The sequence below is a fragment of the Cornus florida genome, unplaced genomic scaffold, assembly GCF_030987335.1.
Source record: "Cornus florida cultivar Cherokee Brave unplaced genomic scaffold, ASM3098733v1 CherokeeBrave_3.0.0_Hap2_Chr05, whole genome shotgun sequence".
Classification (NCBI taxonomy): Eukaryota; Viridiplantae; Streptophyta; class Magnoliopsida; order Cornales; family Cornaceae; genus Cornus; species Cornus florida.
This window is the reverse complement of record NW_026775575.1, coordinates 19,435,528-19,456,417: the sequence shown is the minus strand read 5'-3', so window position 1 is coordinate 19,456,417 and position 20,890 is coordinate 19,435,528. Positions and strand designations below refer to the sequence as shown.

Sequence of the window (20,890 nt, the reverse complement as noted above, 5' to 3'; positions counted from 1 at the left end):
AGCCCTAAGTTGCAGACAGAAGAACTATCTTCTTCTTCATCGTTTTTCTTCAAATTCCAGAATAATCTTCTTCTTCTTCTTCCTCTCCAAAGCTCCCAACACTTGATTTGCACAACACAACCTTTGTAGAGCAACTTCTCACAATGGCAGCAGCTTCGTCTTCTTCTTCTCTTCAGCCCTAAGAAAACCGTTCTGTAGCACAACGGTTACAAAATGGGTCTTATATGTGTGTGTGTGTGTGTGTGTGTGTGTGTCTATATATATATATATAATATACCCAAGGGTATTTGCGGCATTTCAAAAAAATAGTAGCTGACGTTATCATTTTCCGTCGTTGACTGGCGTTGACCATAATGAAAGGGAGGTCCGTGTAGGATATTTTAAAAAGTAGGGGAGGTCCGAGTAATTTCTGGAACAGGAAGGGTGCCGTCTGTAATTATGGCAAACCATAGGGGAGGTCTACGTAAATTACCCTTGTTTGGTTGATTAAACTACAATTAAGATTAAGCAAGTTCAATATAAAACAAGTAATAAAAGGATAGAAAAAATAAGAGAGAGAGGTCTTGGGACTTAAAGATCACCACTAAGCATCACTTTTCTATACACTCAATTCATAATTAATGAGGGGAAAAACATATGTTGCAACAATAGTGAGAGTGTGTGGGTGTTTTAACAAGCATGAATGACCAATTAAGTATATATTGTCTAAACAACACAATGAATAGCACAATACATCAAACTAAGTCATTAATCTTTCTTTAAGCTCACAATCCAAACACATCACATAATTAGAGAACTATACTACTTGCATTCATAAGTATGGAACATCAAACAACAAGTATGGATTGTCTTCCCATTTAACAACTAAGGTAACTACACTACATCTAAGCTAATGACATGGAAATTAAACTAATTAAACTAAGGGAGAGACACAATCCATCAAGAAATGAGTATGAACCATCAAATAAACCACAAGAGCATTCTATTAAGTACTATGTCTTGACAATCTCTAGATCTATAGCATTAACACACATAGACATGCATCAACAACACAAGAGATAGAGATAAACACATGAACATCTATTCTAGCATACATAGAGATATGGATAGAATGAAATGATCAATTGGAAGAATTAAACCACATAAATCATTGAATAAGCAAGATATATATATATAAAATGTCAAAACATGTATTACAACACAAATCCCCTCAAAAATACATAAATCAAGGTAAAGAAAGTATGCTTAGGGCTAACTCTAGCCACAAGAGGATGTCTAGCCACTCATGAATGGTGTCCTCCAACCCTCAAGGGCTATCTCCATAGTAGAAATGCTCTTTTTCTTGAAGTAGATGGAAAACCTCTCAAGAATGTGTCTCTAGCCTCTTCTTCTCTTTTCTTCCCTTCTAAGAATACTCAAAATTATATTTATCAACTCCTAAAAGCATTTATGTAAAAGTGGCTCATAATCCTTATATAGGTAGCTCAAATGTCACACCCAATGGTCTAGGCTCGTACATAAGGGCTCCTCCAATGATTGCACCATGAGACAACTTTTAATGAGCTGGAAATATATTTTTTTCGGATTTGAGGAAGTTTGATTGATCGAACTGTGTTAAGATCGATCGAACATGGCTGAGATCTATCAAACTTTGGCTGGATCGATCCTCCCATGGCGGCGTCTTTTTGGATAAGGACAGATCTGAGATATTTTAGGGAAAAAGACAAAAGTGGTAGGTAGGGTGGTACATCAGGATAAGATGAAATCTTTTCGATTGATCTGAGATTTGTTGGATCGATCGAACTTTGTGGGATCTTTGGATAAGGATAAAAGAGCTTGGATTCATCTTGGAGAGTCTAGATCGATGAACTTTCGATCGATCGAAGTATTCTTGAGATCGATCGAACATGCTGATTTCCACACTTTGCTTCATTCTGCTTCTACTTTGCTCCTTTCATCTAGCTTGAGTTAGCTTCTTTTAAGCTCTTATTTGGCTGAATTAGCTTATTTTGGAGATAAGCACCTAAAAAGGATAATAACACGAAATTAGTCTAAAACGGGAAAGTAAAATAGATAAAGGTCCTAAAATACCTAAGCTTAAGGGGTTTAAATGCGCACTTTTCAGCGCTCATCACACCCCCAAACTTAGATATTACTAGTCCATAGCAATAAACTACAAAGTAAAGGAATGAAATGAACAACTATAAAAGTATGAACTAGAAATTAATAACTGGATAACGTCACTTTCGTAGGGAACACGATTGGATTTAGCATATGCAACAAGCCTTTTAAACCCCTAGGTTACCCCTAGTGGACGAGTGAAGTCTCGTGAGGGTTTCCAGAAATGACCACAAACATTAAGCTCATTCTTTCAAAAGAAGCACCAATATTGCAAACAAGTATTGGGAGAAAACTATCTCAAGTATGCAATGTTTCAACCCTTTTCAAGCAATCTCCCAAAATCTCAATATCAAGCAAGCAAGTATGGTCCTCCACACATCAAGAAAATGATCATGAAAATCAAAACAACACTAGAATTCTTTTTGAGTGGACCGGCATCAATTATGTTGCTATCTAAGGCAACTAGAGAAATGATCACATTCCTACCCTCAAACTAGCACACAAATCTAGTCCCGATCTTCAAGATAAAGAGTAGATCTTTTTTTTTTACTATCCTAAGGATCAAAGATGGAAGCATAGTGCAATGCGTTGATCTATTAAGCTTTCTAGAGATCCATGAGGTCAATGACTCCCAAACTAGACAGCTTTAGGGTACTAGGTGTTCAAACACCCCTAAGGACTTACAAGCTCAAATCAACTATGCTACAAATCAAAACAACCTCCATCTAATCATTTCCCACTTCTCACTTTTGGGAGAAGTCCTCACTTTTTATTGCTTTTGCAACTTCTTTTTTTTTTTTTTTTTTTTTTTTTTTTTTTTTTTTTTTTTGAAGCAAGTTCAATTATTAACCTAGAGTTTGGGCCCTCCACCTTTCGGTGAGAGAAATTCAGTGTTTGATGAGGCTAGAATCCCGACTACTCAATGAAAATGGTTTGTTATCCACTTTTATCAAGATGAAAGCTTTCAATACACTACTATCCCAATTGGGATATAACCAATTCAATAATCAACAAAGCATGTATCCCACAAATGAATGCTAGTGTGCGCTTGTGCTAGTGTAGAATCCAAGAGTAAATCACAAAACTATCACAAAATCAAGATGATGTGGACCACAAATACAAGCATGATATCAATCTTTCGGAAAATTTACTCCTAAATGGCATCCACAAAGCATACAAGGAGTATTGGACTCTCAAGTCAAGCGATTTTTAAATTTTAAGCAATATAGTCCTCAAAAGATCAAAATCATAACTAGTTATGGACCAATCATAAACAATCCCTCAAATACACAAGTCATGCTTAAAATTTTGAATTGAAGGCAAGTCCTACAATTAACACCATTACCCCCAAACTTAAATGGCACAATGTCCTCAATGTGCAAAGAGAACAAAAGAAAGAGTATACCAGTGTAGCTATGGTAAAGAATGGCCGGGACACAAGTATCCAAAGTAGGTGGTATAACCCCCCCAAACTTGGGATTAACTGTAGTCCTGAAAAGATGGCACTTGGATAAAATTCATTAGATAACAAAAGGTTTGTAATAGTGCGCAGTGAACATGCAAGTGTAAATGGGACAAGAATTGAAGTAAAGAGAGAGGAAAAAGGGTAGTCCTGAAAATTTGGGCAGCACTCTCTTTCACTGAAATCACTGGGATGCACCTGATGGAGTCAATCACAGACAGATATATCAATACAAAGATATGACATCCAAAATATAGCATGTATAGAAAAATAAAAATAATGTACATCACAATGTCTGGGCCAACAGACTGGCCGCAAAAATAATATAACAGTATCAAAATAACAGGAATGTATCATAGATATATAACATGATAAAAGAGAGAAATAAAGATCAGGTAGATGAGGTAGGGCGAACGGGGCGTGATCCCATGATATCTCTGGATATGCCCTACAGTGCAGCTAAGACATCGGAGCGGAGAGATGCCACATCTGACCGAAGAGAGACAACTGCGTCCTCCAAGGCTTAGATACTCTCCTAAAGCCGGGTGTCTGTGCTGGAGCCTCAGGTACCACTGGATCAAGAAAATGATGTGTATCCTAAGCCTGCTCCGGGAAATGTAATGGTGACCCCGCTGGAGAGTGATGTGGGATCTCCTTTACTGGAGGCTTCTGCTCTAAGTCAATGTCCATATGTATGGCAGCCGGATCGACTCTTGGGTCGTCCGCTGTTGCTGCTGCTGCCATCTCTTCCTCCTCAGTTGCTATCACAGCGTCCTCTACAAGACTTGATAAGAGTACTGTAGTTCTTATTGCAGTTTTTTTTTTTATTTTTATTTTTTATATATATATATACCAAAGCAAGAACAAGAAGACTGAGGCGTCCAAAAAATATATATTTTTTCTCCGATATACCCAAGCAAGAACAAGAAGACCGAGGCATCCAACAAATATATATATTTTTTTCAGATATACCCAAGCAAGAACAAGAAGACCGAGGCATCCAGCAATTTTTTTTTTTTTTTTTCCCGATATCCCCGAAAAAGAATATGAAGACCGAGGCATCCAACAAAAAATAATTTTTTTATTTATTTTTATTTTATTTTATTTTTTTTTCTTCTTCTTCCGAAATAGCCAAAAAAGAACAAGAAGATCGAGGAATCCAACAAATTTTTTTTTTTTTTTTTTTCCCGATATACCCAAGCAAAATAAATAGAAGACCGAGGCATCCAAATTTTTTGTTTTTTTGTCCCAAGCTATCCAAGACATCTACTATTCACTAGTATAGCAAACGAGACTGCAAAGTAAGCAATGGCCTTACTTGCAGCTCTTGGTGCTGAGAACTCCCCCTACATTAGTCTTAAGGAAAATCACAACTCTGACAAGAGTAGATATTGCATGCGAGCGAGGAGTCGTAATGGGCAAAATTGACTCGGGGGACCTCTAAATCAAAATTCGTCTAGAGCAAAACATTTCTTAGGCTTCAAGGAAGCTCCCATAAAATTTCCAAACCCAAACTCCAAACTTCATTTTTTAGCATACAATGCCCACATGCACGCCGATGTGCATGCCGAGGTGCTTGAGCATACGGGCTAGGAGTCATAATGGGCAAAATTATCTTGGGGGACCTCCAAATCGAAATCCGTTTCGAGCAAAACACTTCTTAGGCTTCTAAGAAGCTCCCATAAATTTCCAAACCCAAACTCCAAACTTCATTTTTTAGCATACAATTTCCACGTGCACGCAGGGGTGCTTGAGCGTGCGGGCAAGGAGCCATAATGGGCAAAATTAACTCGGGGAACCTCCAAATCGAAATCCGTCTCGAGCAAAATACTTCTTAGCTTCTAAGAAGCTCCCATAAAATTTCCAAACCCAAACTCCAAACTTCATTTTTTAGCATACAATGCACACGTGCACGCCGGGGTGCTTGTGTGTGCGAGCGAAGAGTTATAATGGCAAAATTAACTCGGGGGACCTCCAAATCAAAATCCGTCTCGAGTAAAACACTTCTTAAGCTTCTAGGAAGCTCCCATAAAACTTCCAAACCCAAACTCCGAACTTCATTTTTTAGCATACAATGCCCACGTGCACGCCGGGATGCTTGAGCGTGCGGGCGATGAGTCATAATGGGCAAAATTAACTTGGGGGATTTCAAATCAAAATCCGTCTCGAGCAAAATACTTCTTAAGCTTTTAGGAAGCTCCCATAAAATTTTCAAACCCAAACTCCAAACTTCATTTTTTAGCATACGATGCCCACGTGCACGTCGAGGTGCTTGAGCGTGCGGGCGAGAAGTCATAATGGGCAAAATTAACTCGGAGGACTTCCAAATCGAAATCCGTCTCGAGCAAAATACTTCTTAGGCTTCTAAGAAGCTCCCATAAAACTTCCAAATCGAAACTCCAACTTCATTTTTTAGCATACAATGCCCACGTGCACACCGGGGTACTTGAGCGTGTGGACGAGGAGCCATAATGGGCAAAATTAACTCAGGGGACCTCCAAATCGAAATTCGTCTCGAGCAAAACACTTCTTAGGCTTTTGGGAAGCTCTCATAAAATTTCCAAACCCAAACTCCAAACTTAATTTTTTAGCATACGATGCCCACGTGCACACCGAGGTGCTTGAGCGTACGAGCCAGGAGTCATAATGGGCAAAATTATCTCGGGGGGACCTCTAAATCGAAATTCGTCTCGAGCAAAACACTTCTTAAGCTTCTAGGAAGCTCCCATAAAATTTTCAAACCCAAACTCCAAACTTTATTGTTTAGCATACAATGCCCACGTGCACGCTGGGGTGCTTGAACGTGCGGACGAGGAGCTATAATTGGCAAAATTAACTCGGGGGACCTCTAAATCGAAATTCGTCTCAAGCAAAACATTTCTTAGGCTTCTAGAAAGCTTCCATAAAATTTCTAAACCCAAACTCCAAACTTCATTTTTTAGCATACATTGCCCGCGTGCACGCCGGGGTGCTTGAGCGTACGGGCGAGGAGTCGTAATGGGCAAAATTAATTCGGGGGACCTCCAAATCAAAATCCGTCTAAAGCAAGACACTTCTTAGGATTCTAGGAATCTCCCATAAAATTTCCAAACCCAAACTCCAAACTTCATTTTTTAGTATACAATACCCATGTGCACGTCGGTGTGCACGCTGAGGTGCTTGAGCATGCGGGCGAGGAGTCATAACGGGCAAAATTAACTCGGAGGACCTCCAATTAAAAATCCGTCTCGAGTAAAACACTTCTTAGGCTTCTAGGAAGCTCCCATAAAATTTCCAAACCCAAACTCCAAAAGGGGAGAGAGGAAGAAATGTTAGATAATTTAAAAGGGTATATTTGTTTAAAAAAGTAATGTTTGTAAAGTTCCACTAAAATAGAAACTTAAATAATTAATGCATTTAATGGGATTTGATTCCTATACTAATAGGACTAACAATTGTAAAGCCGCAAGGCGACTGTGATTAACAAAGCTTATAAAAAAATGATCAAAAATAGCTTTTTGGGACGATAAACTTTTCGTCCTTAATTACCTACTAAGTAATTTTACAAGAGTACCCTTTCAAAACGATGTAGTTTTGGTTAATTAAGTATATACAGAGTTAATCCACTAGGGATCACACTTGCAGATGCTTCTCAATTTCTTATTCGATATGCTCTTTGCTATTCTTGCCCCATCTCTTCTCCTCCGTCCTCTCTCTCAAACGATGATGATCCCTTCACCTTTACATGACATCTCGTGGTGAAAAACTGGTTTGGTCTTCCCTAATATCGATCTCTTTCTTTTCAATTGAAGTCATAGCCCTAGATTTTATCTTTCTCAAGGTGGGTATCAACATAGAGGTCTTGAAGAGCCCCCAACAGCAGCAGCCGGAAACGCCTTGTGGGGCATCGCTACCGCTACCACTGCTCTTTATCTCATTCAGGTCCTCTAATTTCTGTCTATATATATCTTACACATACCTATGTACGTCATCTTATTCTTACACTATCGATCTGAACATCTCTACATATTTTATCGTTTCCATTTAACAGTTTATTGTAATTTTTTCTTTGCTTATATCTTTTCTTTTAGATTTTGATATTGGGAATATGGTTTTATTGTTAGTGTTAATTATATAGGTGGCATTACTTTATAAACATATATATTTATTTATATCTTAGATCTCAGAAATATAGGTTCAGATTTTTTTATTTTTTATTGATAAGTAAAATTATAGCTGCAGAATTTGATTTCAATTGCTTATTCAAACATTTATATTAGTGAATATTGTTTGTCTTTTTTATGCTATGTAAAAATGAAAGATTGACATTTTTTTTTTTTTTTTGGTTAGTACATATTCTATGTTGGTGGAGGTATGGATGTAATGTTAATTGATTGAGCTTGGAAATTTCATGAAAGTTGGAACCTTGGTAGTTGAATCATTGCTGATCATGTATCCCATTGTCTTCTAGTTTGAGAGTGTCCAGTATCAGATGATTCTTTAGAAAATTTATTGGGTTAAGAAGTTGGAAGTCCCAAGTGTTTCGGTCCATCTCATTGATCACAGTCCGTTTCGGGAATTACTCTTTTATTGATTTATGGCATCTAATATTCTATTTATTGTAGCTATGTTACTTGGTTAGGAAGGCATTTTTCTATTTTTCTTCTTGTGTAGCTCCTAATTTCCATATCGATGTAAGCATGCATGTATGTATAGCTTGTGTGCATTCCTTTATTTCGTAATTAAATTACAATTTTATATGTTTTTTGAAATGATAAAACTGGCGGTAGATTCAATAATTTGTGTCAAAATGATGTACATAAATATTAGTATGTCAGGGTATTAGTGTAAAATTGTAGATCGTTTTGCCGTTACCAATACTATTGAAAAGTTAAATTAACTTGGGTTTAACCCAATGGTTAAACGCTTTTTTATGAAGTCAATAGATATAAATTTTCTAGTCTCATAGGATTTGACATACATTGCGGAGGGATTGGACATAAAAAAATTACATCTATAAAAACAATGAAAATTTCAAAATAACTTGCATCATTAAATCAACCCACCAAGTTATTTGGAGAAATTAATAACCATAAAATGGCCTAAAGTTAAAACTTGATTCTGCTCGAGGAACACATCAAAGTAATTAACCTAAAAAAAATCAAATAATTGATGTATTATTTATTAAATAAGTATGAATGCATCAAATCCAATTTGTGTGGAGATTGTAGAATATTGTAGAGAGAAATGATGGATTGTAGAGTTTGGGCAATTCGATAGATTGGGGAAGATTCTGCAAAAGTAAAAGAGCCTTGAACAGTTGCCACGGGGAAAGAGTTCCAGAGGCTACACATGTGCTAACATTCTTCTCTTTTTTTTATTGGGTTTAAACTGATCAAAATTTTTTTTTTTAAGGTTTAAATAAGAAAATTCTCCTGTACTATTAAATTTTGTCATTTTACCTCCTGAATAATCAGACACCTGACCTCACCTCTCCACTAATCATAATTGACAAAAATTTTAGTTACATAGTGAAATGACAAAAATATCCTTTCTTTTTGAAGTTACGTTTAAATCACAGAACTCCTTAAATTGTCAAATATCCCACGACTGGTGCTTTGCTGATGTGAATTAATTGCAAATAATGGGGAAGGAGTTTGTTAGATGACTTCCAGAAGGAGGGTGTAATATTACAAAATATTATAGTAGGTGGGGTTTTATGAAGTTAATCTTTTTTTATATAATTATATTTTTGCTAACTTTTTGTTTACGTAGTCAGACAACTCTCGTATTTCATAAAAAAAAAATCTTTGTTTTATGATAGCACAAAACGGTATCATTTTTTTGAGGAAGCTGCATATAATGAAAACACTCTGGTATTGAATAAATGCCTCTTTACCCATAGAAGAGCGAACATGGTGGAACGACTTGTGGACCGCAACATTTTGATTTTGGGGAGATATTGATTCTTTCCGTATCAATTGAATCCGTTCACCATGACAGATTTTGCTTCAATGGAGTGTGCATGTTGTCTTGAAAAAAAACTTTGTGGGTTGATTTGATGATGCAAGTTGTCTTGAAATTTCTATTGTTTTTATAGATGTAATTTTCCTGGCTTTGGTTTTAAATTTTTCAATGTTTATGTCCAATCCCTTGTTTGTCAAATTCTGTGAGATTAGAAAAATTATATCTATAAAATATGAATTTTGGTTGTTGGATGCATTAGGACATTTGTTATGATTGTGCCTTAACAATATTTAAATACTCCACTTTCATTTTTCATGTGTGTGTGTATATGTGTGACGGTATGTGTATATATGTGTGACAGTGTATGTTGGTGTTGGGGGCGGAGGAAAAGAAAACATAGAGGAGAGAATGAAAGAAATCGTTATAGGTATGGGGTTGAAAAGGTCATTTCAGCATTTAAATTAATCAGTATAAAAGTCAAAGGGTAAAAATGTCAATTTATTACCATCTGAATATTCTTTTGGCAAATCTTAGGGGGTATTACATTACTTTACTCTTATTTTATTTTTAAATTTTTTTTTTTGTGGAATAAACATGAAATCTGATGAATGAATGGTCACGTGCGAGTAAGAATATTTTCATTTTTCCAATACCATTCCCGGTAGTTTAACATAATATCGGATCTGTACATTTGTCACATGCTGTTCTTTCTTTTTTGAATTTGAACACAAGGAGGGGGAATAGTGCGCATCATATGTGGTATTCATTTTTTTTTTTTTTTTGGGACTTTCTTTGCCCTAAGAAAAGCTAAGATGGAAAGAGAAATGATAAAATAAAGTTAAAGGTGCTAATATATAATGTCATGAAAGGTTAGTACAAAGTAAATCAAAAGAAAGATGACAATTGTCCATAATTAATGCTAATCTGCCCTAGAAAGATGACAACGGTCAATAATTAATGTTAATCTGCCCTAGATTGAGGCCATAGCATTGGGTATAAAACAAAAAAAACTTAGACTATGCTCAAAACTAAATAAAGACTCAAGACTATAGTAAATTGGTGGTACTTCTTGAGTAAAATATTGAGGATTCAAGTCTTATTAAGGGGAAAATATGAGTAGTGTGTTGGACATTTCACGTCATTATATTCTTAACCAATTAAAATATATTATTTTATTAAAATGAAAAAAATTATTAAATGGTCGTGGACCATTTGACACTTCAGGATTTAATCCAATAAAAGTTGACGTTGAGATTTCTTTATAATATATTAATATACTCTAGTGTGATCATTTTGTCTATCCGAGAATTTAGATTTAACTCGTTTCAAGTACTGTCAATAGACCTGGACCATTTAATAATTTCTCTTAAATTAACTGCAATATTGAATTTCATTCGACAAGCATACCATTGACCTGGAATGCCCACACACCCAATATCTACTCCAATAAAAGGTATAGTGGCAGCGGAGTGTTTATAAATAATAATAATAATAATAACATTAAAACGATATAATTAAGTGATTTCTCATTAAATTAAAAAGATATAAATTAAAAAGATATAATTGATAAATTTATTCACCAGTCAAACAACCAACGACAATGCCCGACCAACGATTTTGTTTAAGCAAAATAACAATGCTGGAAAAGGTACCATCCTTTTTTGGTGCATTGGATGACTGGAGAATTTTTCTCCTTGGTCGGCTGTTTGGTTCTGGTAACAAAGGATAGGAGTACTCAATTGTAAATATGGATTTGACTAGACACGTTGACCAACCGTTCAAGCACGGGCTCTGAATATATTTGGACTTTAAGAGACTAATTAACTCAATTAGTTATAATTGTAAATAAAAAAGACAGTCTTAGCAACAGATGTGAGGTGGTGTGTTCTGACTCTATCTATCATTTTCTAAATATGTTTGTTCTTTACCAATATTGACAAAATTTTAAATTGTGTGAAATTCTAATCAAACAAATATTCTAACAATAATCATATTTACTTACTTGAAAGGTTCATCTAGTAATCTGAATTGATTAAGTATATGGTTATTCCAACTCCTATTTGTTGCATAACACTGAATTCAATAATTCATCCAATAATCCAAGTGTTAAAAGAAATTTTATGACCTGTGGAGGCAGAGGAACTTATGTCAATATATAAATCTTGCATTGAGTTGTATTGCCCATCAAATGACCAACAAACCTTTAAAGGCCAAAGAAACATTAGAATTGATACAAGTGACGTTATAACTATTCCAGCAAGAGGAGACTATGAGTATTTAGCATATTTACTTGTGAAGACGACTATATTTACCTAATGCATCATGAATTTGAAACATTTGAGAAATTCAATGAGTTTCAGGTTGAAGTGGACAATAAATTAGGTAAACTTATTAAAACTATTCAATCTTTTTGAGATGATGGCACAATTCATATCTCATGCCAAAAACAAAGTTTCTAAATAAAACAAACCGTGTTCAACTAATATAAAACTTTCAATATCGGTTATCAACAAAACCGGGTACAAGACATATGAATAAATTTGAAAAACTTAGCCATTAGGCAGCTAGCATCCTTCTTTTTCCATCTTCATTGTCTTCTTATTTGGAACATCTCGTCTTATACCAACCTAAACAAGTCCTTCACTCTTCTCCCAATGCTTTCTGATTAGTAAAACCAAAGCAAGAAAGAAACAATCTTTAATTTTTCAATATTACAAGGACATCCAATAATCTTTAATTTTAAAAAGAAAAAATCTAGAGGAACCGAAATCCAATCTTTTTTCTTTTATCCTAGTATTTATTATGAGTTCAGTCAATTTGGGTGTAATTCAAAATTGTAAACCCATTGTTTGAGCCCCACAAACACAATCACATGAAATCTAATATTGAAAAAATCATCAACGCTAAATTTCAGATTAGTAAGAGAAAATTAAAATGATAAAATATTCAAGGAAAGGAAGGAAAAAAACATACCAATACACACGCATTCATACATTTATAAGTATGTAGATTGGTTTGAATGTCTAGATGGCTAATAAAACAATAGTAGATGTAGATTGTTTTTAAAATCGGTGAGAGGGGAATAAATTTTGATTTAAAAAAAATATATAAAGAAGAAGGTAGGGGAACCATTTTATAAATTTATAATTAAGGGATGAGACCAAATCTCAAACACGTGTTTGGAATAGATAATAACATTTGAAACTTTCCATCTCTATTTGTGAGCGTGTGGGAGAGAGTACCTCAAAATCCTGAATGTTGTTTAAGATTGATCATTCATCAGTATCTGAATCTTCTTCGACATCATCTTCATATTTATATTTTTCGAATGCCCACTTGGGGGAGAGAGAGTGTGGACCTCTGAATCCGGTATGCTGTGTAGCTTCCATTCTGGATGAATACCCCACTTTTTCACCTTCAATAATGGTGTTTCAATTGAAGCCTGAATGTAACACCCATCATAATTGCATTTTCGATCATCTTTAATAAGTTGGTTACATGATTCATAAAAGAGCATCATGTGATCTGACCTGATTCTATTTACCCAATCACCTATCCAAACTCTTCCACTTTTACCATTAATTTGGAGATAAATATAATTATTAATGTCAGATGGTTGTTGATTGCTTCCGAAAACCACGCAAACATAAACTCCTTCGAGGTAATGGAAAGAATTTGGATCCATGCTCAAACACACCACCGGAGTAGTCATGCCTTCCTCACTACCACTCTCATATGTATGGCTGAACCAACTTGGAATCTCACTTCCTGGAACAACGATTTCACGAATTCCCTGTACCATAATATAAAAAGCATAACAATTAATGATTCACTTGTGTGAGAAAGATATTCACTTGTGTGAGAAAGATGAGTATGTATACATTTGGGGGTTAATTTGAAAAGTCTACGCACACAGAGAGAGGGGGAGAGTGATACGATGCATACACAAATATATATATATATATATATAGTTATATGGGTACCTGAAGTTCACTTTCTGAATTGTATATATTTGGCTTCTTGTTACCATCATTCACAATCAATTTGTGGCACTCACCAAAATTCAAAATTTGGCCATGTGATCTGAATTCACATTTTGGAATCGAACACCGTTCTAATGATGAGCAACCTTCTGCAGAAACAAACAGCATATCTAATGGAAACGAGTCCAATGTTTGGAGGCTTAAGCAACCATCCAAATTAAGATGAGCAAGGTTTGTAAGTTGTGTGAAGCTTGCTGCTAAGCTAGCAAATTTGTTCCTCCTTAGATCTAACTCCCGTAACGAGTGAGGAAGATTGAGAATGGATTCTTCATCTAAATTGCAGTTATCACACCCCAAGACTTGAAGGTGAGTCAACTGTGCAAAGGATGATGGTAACTTTTTTATATCAAATCCACTCAATTGAAGACTCCCCAAACACTTCATTTCACCAATAATGCTTGGCAAACTCCCAAGCCCTTTGAGATATTCAACTGATTGAGGTATATTGTCGGCCAATCTTTCAAGCATTTCGCACTTTCCCATTTCTAATGAGCGAAGCCCTTTGAGATGTTTAGCTACTGATGGAGATAATTCTATTATTGCAGTACCACGTAATTCAAGACGCTCTAAACATTCCATGTCTCCTTGAATTTCTGGAAACTTCTCAACTTTTGAGCACCAACTAAGATCAATGCTTTCGACAGATTTCAAATGAATTCTTGTTGCGAGACTCTTCAGATTATTACACCAGCGAAAATTCAACTCAACAAGTCTCTCGTGAAATTCAATGGACGGATGAACCTCAGTCAGACTTATACAATCCTTAAAAGTCAATTTCTCCAAACATGGCAGCACAGACAAATTAGGTGTCTTCTTCAAATTTTGACAGTAGCTAAGATCAATGACTTTTAAAGACTGCTAAAATAAACAATTAAATGATGAAAGAAATCAGTTTCAATCAACTCATAATAATTATTTAAAAACTGCTACAATCAACAAATAAATGATAAAAATACAACAAAAGATGAAACGTGTGTAAAGAAACAGCGTGACCATTAGCTTTTAATCTCATTAAAAATCAGAGAGTGAACACACAAGAGAACTAGATAGTAAAAGGTGGAGGATTTGAGTCCAGGGTATGGTTATAGTGAGTATGTGATTTTTTTTTTTTTTTTTTTTTCCCCAATAATTAAAGGGTAGGTGAATTTGTTGCCAAGGTAAATAAAAAATTAAAAGTAGTTAATTGCAAATGGCATTCACCGAGGTCCATTTGGTTAGAACTAACAGTGAAAACAAAAATACACAAGAAAAAGAAACATTTATAAGCAACTGAAAAAGAAAAACCAACAATTCGAGAACCCAGTTGTCGAAAACAAGAACAGAATACAATGAAACATCCACCAAATAAAATAATCAAACAACCAAACTTCAACAACTCTACGACACCAGATTTAAGATCAATCTGCACGAAATCAACATCTAAACCCCAACTGTTCAACAAAATCTTGCAAGAAAAATAATATTTTCAACGTCCATTTGATTAGTGTGAATTTTATTTATTTATTTATTTTTTTATATATATAAAAAATTATGAGAAATAGCCATTTCATAGATTTTTTTCTTCAGAAATTCAAGCTACCATTTCATAATTCAAAATACATGAAACTCAAAATAAACCAAATTTTGCAAAGATATTAGAAAAAAATAGACAATATTTGCAAGAAAATTTTCAGAATTATTCATATACATATGGAGCACAATATATAAAAAATTTAGCCTTAATAAAGATCGATTTCATGAGAAATCATATTTTCCGTCAAAGTATTTTCATTCTTTTATAGCCTCACCATTTAAAAAAAAAATCAAAATGAATAATTCTGAATTTTTTTTTTACAAATAAGCCAAGTATTTTTTAAAAATATATTAAGATTGTTGTAATAAATTTTTAGATTGTCTATTTCTATCTGGTTATGAAGTTTTGTTAAACAAATCTTATATTTCTGGAATTCTTGTTTTATAAATATATTATTCGCACTATTTGGATGCACTATTTGTGAGATATAAATTTTTGAAGTTCGAAAAAATTAAGATTTAAATAAAAGGACATTGTGGTCCAAATATTAACTCTTTTACCCTCTCAGATAGTTGAGGGGGTTCCTTTATTACAAAAATTAGACAAGGGAGATTTGTTAGAAAAGGCTATAAGTCGAGGGAGGTTCTTTGATAAAAATTTAGACAAGAGGGTTTACTGAAAAAAAGGTTACAAGTCGAGAGGGGATTTTCTGTACTTGTACTACAATGAATTGACATAGTATTTAATCTAAATCTATTATGCCATTTTAATATTATTATTAATTTTATTTTTAATAGTAAAAGCTGATTTTTTTTTTTTTTGAAAGGTAAGCAAAAGGTGAATTTGAAGATGTTAACTTATGATGAATATGTTTAATAATGGTTTCCAGAGTTAAAATTATAAAACTCCCTTTTTACTATTAAAACTATGTATAAAAAGACACATTTGTTTAATAATAGTGATTGATAACTACTACTATTATTATTATTATTATTTATTCATTTATTTATTTCGAGAGTTGAAATCACAAAACTCCCCAAACTAACAAATCTCATTATCCTTCTTTCCAGAGTTAAAATTATAAAACTCCCCAAAAACTATGTATAAAATAAAAGGCTCATTTGTTTAGTGATTGATAACTGTTATTATTATTATTATTTCCTTGGGGAGTTAAAATCACAAAATTCTCCCAACTAACAATTCTAGTTACCCTTAAACTGGGTAATAAAATTACAAAATTAATCTTACTATTTAATATTAAATTAAATACTTATAATTATTATTTTAAAATTACACATTTAACCTTTGTGGGTTCATTGCAATTGAAAGATTCCAGTTGGCAGTGACACCACTCATCGCCTACGGGTGAATGTGTGTATGTGTTATATACACACACAAACACACACATATCATACCATTACAACTCCAATAATTAATTTAAAAGAAACACCTATATCCATAAACAAATGTATAGAGGGGAAGAGAGGTACCAGAATTTTCACAGAATTTTCGTAATATATATATATAAAAGAAACACCCATATCCATAAACACCCATATTACGAAATTCTTTGAAAATTCCCCTGTACATATGTTTATGGATATGAGTGTTTCTTTTAAATTAATTATTATATATATAATAGAAGCATAATGCACTTGAAATAATAACATTACCTTCCCGGCCTCAAATTCAACCTCAACCAAATTTGTACAATCTATAAGATACAATTCCTCCAAAATGGGGCACGCCGGAAAATTAGGATTTACCAAATTTTCGCAGCCGCTGAAATTAAGGACTTTTACCATAAACTGTTAAAAAAATTATAAAAATTAAAATTAGTTAACTTCAATTGTGTGAATAAAATCATTTTTTTCAAAAATCGAGAAAATTTCAACATAAAGGATAACATGCTGAGTAAAATAATCATCTTACTTTTGTATTCATGGAAATTCCTTTGATCAGGCTATTAGGTAAATGGAGCGAAACAGGTTTTTTTGGATGAAAATTGTGTGGCAAATATTCATGGGGATAGCCTTCCCACTCAAGATACCTCAACTCATTTGAAAGATATGTAAGACATCCATCAAGCTGCACGCCATTGATTTTGAGTAGTCTTAGCTTCCTCATCTTTGTGAAGGCATCAGCTCTTACATGCAACTCTCCATTCATGGGCAGCGTAATAGCTTCAATATTTTCTGTCACCTATCAACCAAGACATAAAAACCTAACTAAAATTATATTTACTTCAAAGAAGACTTGGTGGACAATACAATACGTCCAAGAAACTTTCTTTTTTTGCACATCTTGGGCATGGAAAGAAACTAACACATATATATATATATATGTTTAACACATACCGTATTTTGAGTGAGTACTTCATGGATGTCCTCATAAGACCATAATCTGCTGCGCCTTCCGGGATTTTCAGATTCTTGACCAACAATTTCTCGACCCATATCTTGTATCAAGTCATGCATTGACAGCTTGTTGCCTTTTGATATATTAATGAGGCACCTCTCACTAAGTACTTTTAACTCAATCACTGCCGATTCATCCATTTTATAAAATTTCATGACATCTTCCTCATCGAGTCCTTTGAAGAAACAGGCAATATCAAGAAAAATTTTCTTCTCTTCCTTATTAAGGCCTTCGTAACTTATCCTTAAAACATCATGAATTTTTTTGGGAGGGTTGGCCTTCAACCTATTTAATATAGATAACCACTCATCTTTGCTTCTTTTATGTAAATGGGAACCCAAAACTTCGAGAGCAAGTGGAAGGCCATCTGCATAATCCTTCGCACGGTGTGAAAGTTCTTCATAATCATTTTTAGGCTTCTCTTGCTTGAATGCATGCCAACTAAAAAGTTGTAATGCTTCACTGCCATCTAATAACTCCATGTCGTATATCTTAACACTGTACGTATCCAACAATCTTTTATTTCTAGTTGTTATGATGATCCTACTACCACTGCCAAGCCATTCAGGTCCTACTCCAACTAAGTACTTCAATGTATCTTCATCATCTACATCATCAAGTACTAGAAGAAGCCTTTTGTTACGAAGTCTATCCTTTATCTCATTGATTCCCCTATCAGGATGTGATATTGTTATAGTATCATCCATTAGGACCTCTTTGAGAAGATCACTTTGTAATTTAGCTAGACCACCATCCTTTGTTGACTCTTCTCTCACGTTTTTAAGAAAACAACTCCGTTCAAATTTTTGTGATACACAGTTAAAAATAGCTTTGGCAAGGGTTGTTTTGCCTGCTCCTCCAATTCCACAAATTCCAAGAAAGAGTTGATCCTCACCGAGCAACTTGATTATTTTCTCCACACGCTCTTTGATACCCACTTCATAATCAGCAACATGAAATGGTTTAGGCAAAATTTTTGAAATCTCTTGAACAATTATTTTGATAAACTTGCCTTCGTTCCTATGAAGTAGAAATTAAGCACATAAAATCAAAATCTAGAACAGAATATATATATATATATATATATATATATATGTGCTGACATTCATTTGATAGTCTAACAAAAAAATAAGAGTGAGTGAACTTGTTAGTAACAAAAAACAGATTAACACAATTAAATATGAAGTTTGCCACCAAATAATGGCAGTCTAATTTAGTTATGAGACTGTACTGGCACTAGGAATGTTAATATTTTCATTGTTCAAATAAAACAATAATACACTGATATATTCATTGAACTAATAAGCTACTAGTAAACCGATGAAGCAGAACATATATATATATATATATATATATATATATATATATATATATATATATATAGTTATTTACCCATCTGCTGCATCTTGTAAATCCAAGCCGCATAGATTTGCTGCTTCCTTCAAAGCTTTCCTTCGTCTCTCCACCCTTTCCATCTCTCTAGGACGGAATATATATGTAAATGCTTCCGCAAAACTTCTCTTCTGGTTCCGAACTTGCGACGGTTTCACATCGTAGAAGATGGGCAGCACTATCTGTCCCTTGGTCCTCCTGCATTCAAGGATCTCCACCAGTTCATCCAAGCACCATAATGAATTAGTGTAGTTTTTGGAGAAGACGATCACAGCAATTCTTGATTCATTAATATATTTGATGAGCTCTGGAGATATGGATTTTCCTTGCTCAAGCCTTTCGTCATCTTTGAAGGTCCTGATTCCTCTGTCACACAGAGCGGCGTAGAGATGGGCCACAAAGGTTTTGCGAGTGTCTGGGCCTCTAAAACTTAAGAACACATCATATTCAGATCCAGGCACTGATGAAGATGATAAAGAAGAAGCCATAGGATTTTTGCTAAATTGTGTGCCAAATTACTCGGAGCTAGTGATCTAGATAGCAATTAGTATATATATCTAGAGTCTGCATATATTATAGTAGATCTTGTACATATATATAAAAAGAGGAATTTGCTTGTGACTTTCCATCGCCTCCCACATTCCCACTGTACGCGTATACATAAAGATGAGGAATTTGCTTGTGACTTTCCACGCGTATACATAAACAATTTATTTAAGGGAAGATTAATTCATACTCATACTTATTGAAATACGTACTTATTCATAATTATTTTATTGTGTAACATACAAACATGCACAATATGACATAAGATATTTTCTCTATGATTTCTTGACTATTTTAAAGGATAATACTAATTGAGGAATTTTTTTTTTTTTTTTTTTTTTTTTTTTTTTTTTTTTTTTAAATTTGAAATTTGAAACAAACATAGACTATATATCTTTGAGAGTTTTATAGTACAATTTAATAGTATAGAGCCTATGGCTACTATCTTTTTCGCTTTTCGGATGGGGCCAAGTAATAAATTAAGTTTTTTAAAAATTCTACTTTTTTCCCCACTTCTATCTTTTGCTCCCTTGCTTTTTTACTTTCATCCCCACTTCTATCTTTTGCTCCTTGTTTTTATTTAATAATTAAAATTAATAAATAAATACGCGACAATCTATCTTTTCATAGGTGGAGTGCAAGACTCAAGATGATAAGAAAAATACTAATAATTTATAGTTGAGATTAAAAAGGACAAAACATAACTATTTGGTTATTTATTTGTAAGATTATTGTTGATTCTATCAATTAGGACCGTCATTATAGAGATTGAGAAATATAAATAGCTAGGTGATGATTTTTTTTCCTTAAAAATAATACAATTACACGTTTTATTCTTATTGAGACATCAACCCTTCATCTTTGATAATATAAATAGCGGAATTGAAAAGTTTTAACAACATATAAACTAGTAAAGAAAAATTATAAATGTATTGAACGAAATTATTATATATTTAAAATTAACTTAAATATTATTTTTATTAAGAATTTAATTTCATTAGTTTTTAAAGTTGCCCCCACCAAATTAATTTATGACTTTGTCAACGTGATCTTTAGATTCAATAAAATGAAATCGAGCTCAAATTCTAAAGGCAATGAGGTTTTGAGTGTTTAAATTCTCCACATGGACTAAAGGGAAAAGAAAACAAATGTTTAAAGTTTTCATTTCGTAGTTGGCATCTTTTTACCACCATTCATGGTGTTGACTACAATTAATGTTCAAGCAATTTCCTAAGTCTTACCTTGCTAAGAGGTGCGAAGTTGGATGCTTTACTGTTCATCCAATGGTGCTGCTTTTGTTGCTTGGTTGCTTTTGAACGTAGTCTTTGAAAAAAAAAAATTCTTTGAAAAGGTTCGTACGCGTTATTTATTTATTTATTTAATGTAAATAATTTCATACATAACTTCCACAAATTCTCACTATGATAAATAAATTCTAATCTCCCCCTT

General features: G+C 33.9%; 1 protein-coding gene across 4 annotated transcripts; it reads right to left on the bottom strand.

Annotated features, from left to right (window-relative positions):
• Window positions 1-11,907: 11,907 nt before the first annotated feature.
• On the bottom strand, window positions 11,908-19,593 carry LOC132306166 (disease resistance protein RUN1-like). Of its 4 annotated transcripts, none has more exons than XM_059803436.1 (8): window positions 18,896-19,592; window positions 17,443-18,523; window positions 17,018-17,287; window positions 16,759-16,893; window positions 13,513-14,427; window positions 12,920-13,322; window positions 12,772-12,866; window positions 11,908-12,190 (listed from the first exon to the last, which is right to left on the bottom strand). In XM_059803436.1, the coding sequence occupies exons 1-7, from the start codon at window positions 19,381-19,383 to the stop codon at window positions 12,802-12,804; spliced, it is 3,357 nt and encodes a 1,118-aa protein (XP_059659419.1). In that variant the 5' UTR covers window positions 19,384-19,592; the 3' UTR covers window positions 11,908-12,190; window positions 12,772-12,801. The 4 variants fall into 4 exon arrangements, with proteins under 4 accessions (XP_059659419.1, XP_059659417.1, XP_059659421.1 ...); XM_059803438.1 differs by lacking the exon at window positions 11,908-12,190 and having other exon boundaries at window positions 12,920-12,971; window positions 13,060-13,322; window positions 18,896-19,593; XM_059803434.1 differs by having other exon boundaries at window positions 12,772-13,322.
• Between the last annotated feature and the right edge of the window lie 1,297 nt (window positions 19,594-20,890).

Bases quoted from the DNA above. Each gene is read 5' to 3' on its own strand.
- LOC132306166 (XM_059803434.1), bottom strand. From the start codon at position 19,383: ATGGCTTCTTCTTTATCATCTTCATCAGTGCCTGGATCTGAATATGAT. The intron at 17,288-17,442 runs GTATGTGTTAAA...CTTGGTTGATAG, and splicing joins AAGTACTCACTCAAAATACG to GTGACAGAAAATATTGAAGC. The intron at 14,428-16,758 runs GTAATGTTATTA...TTATTTTAGCAG, and splicing joins TTGAATTTGAGGCCGGGAAG to TCTTTAAAAGTCATTGATCT.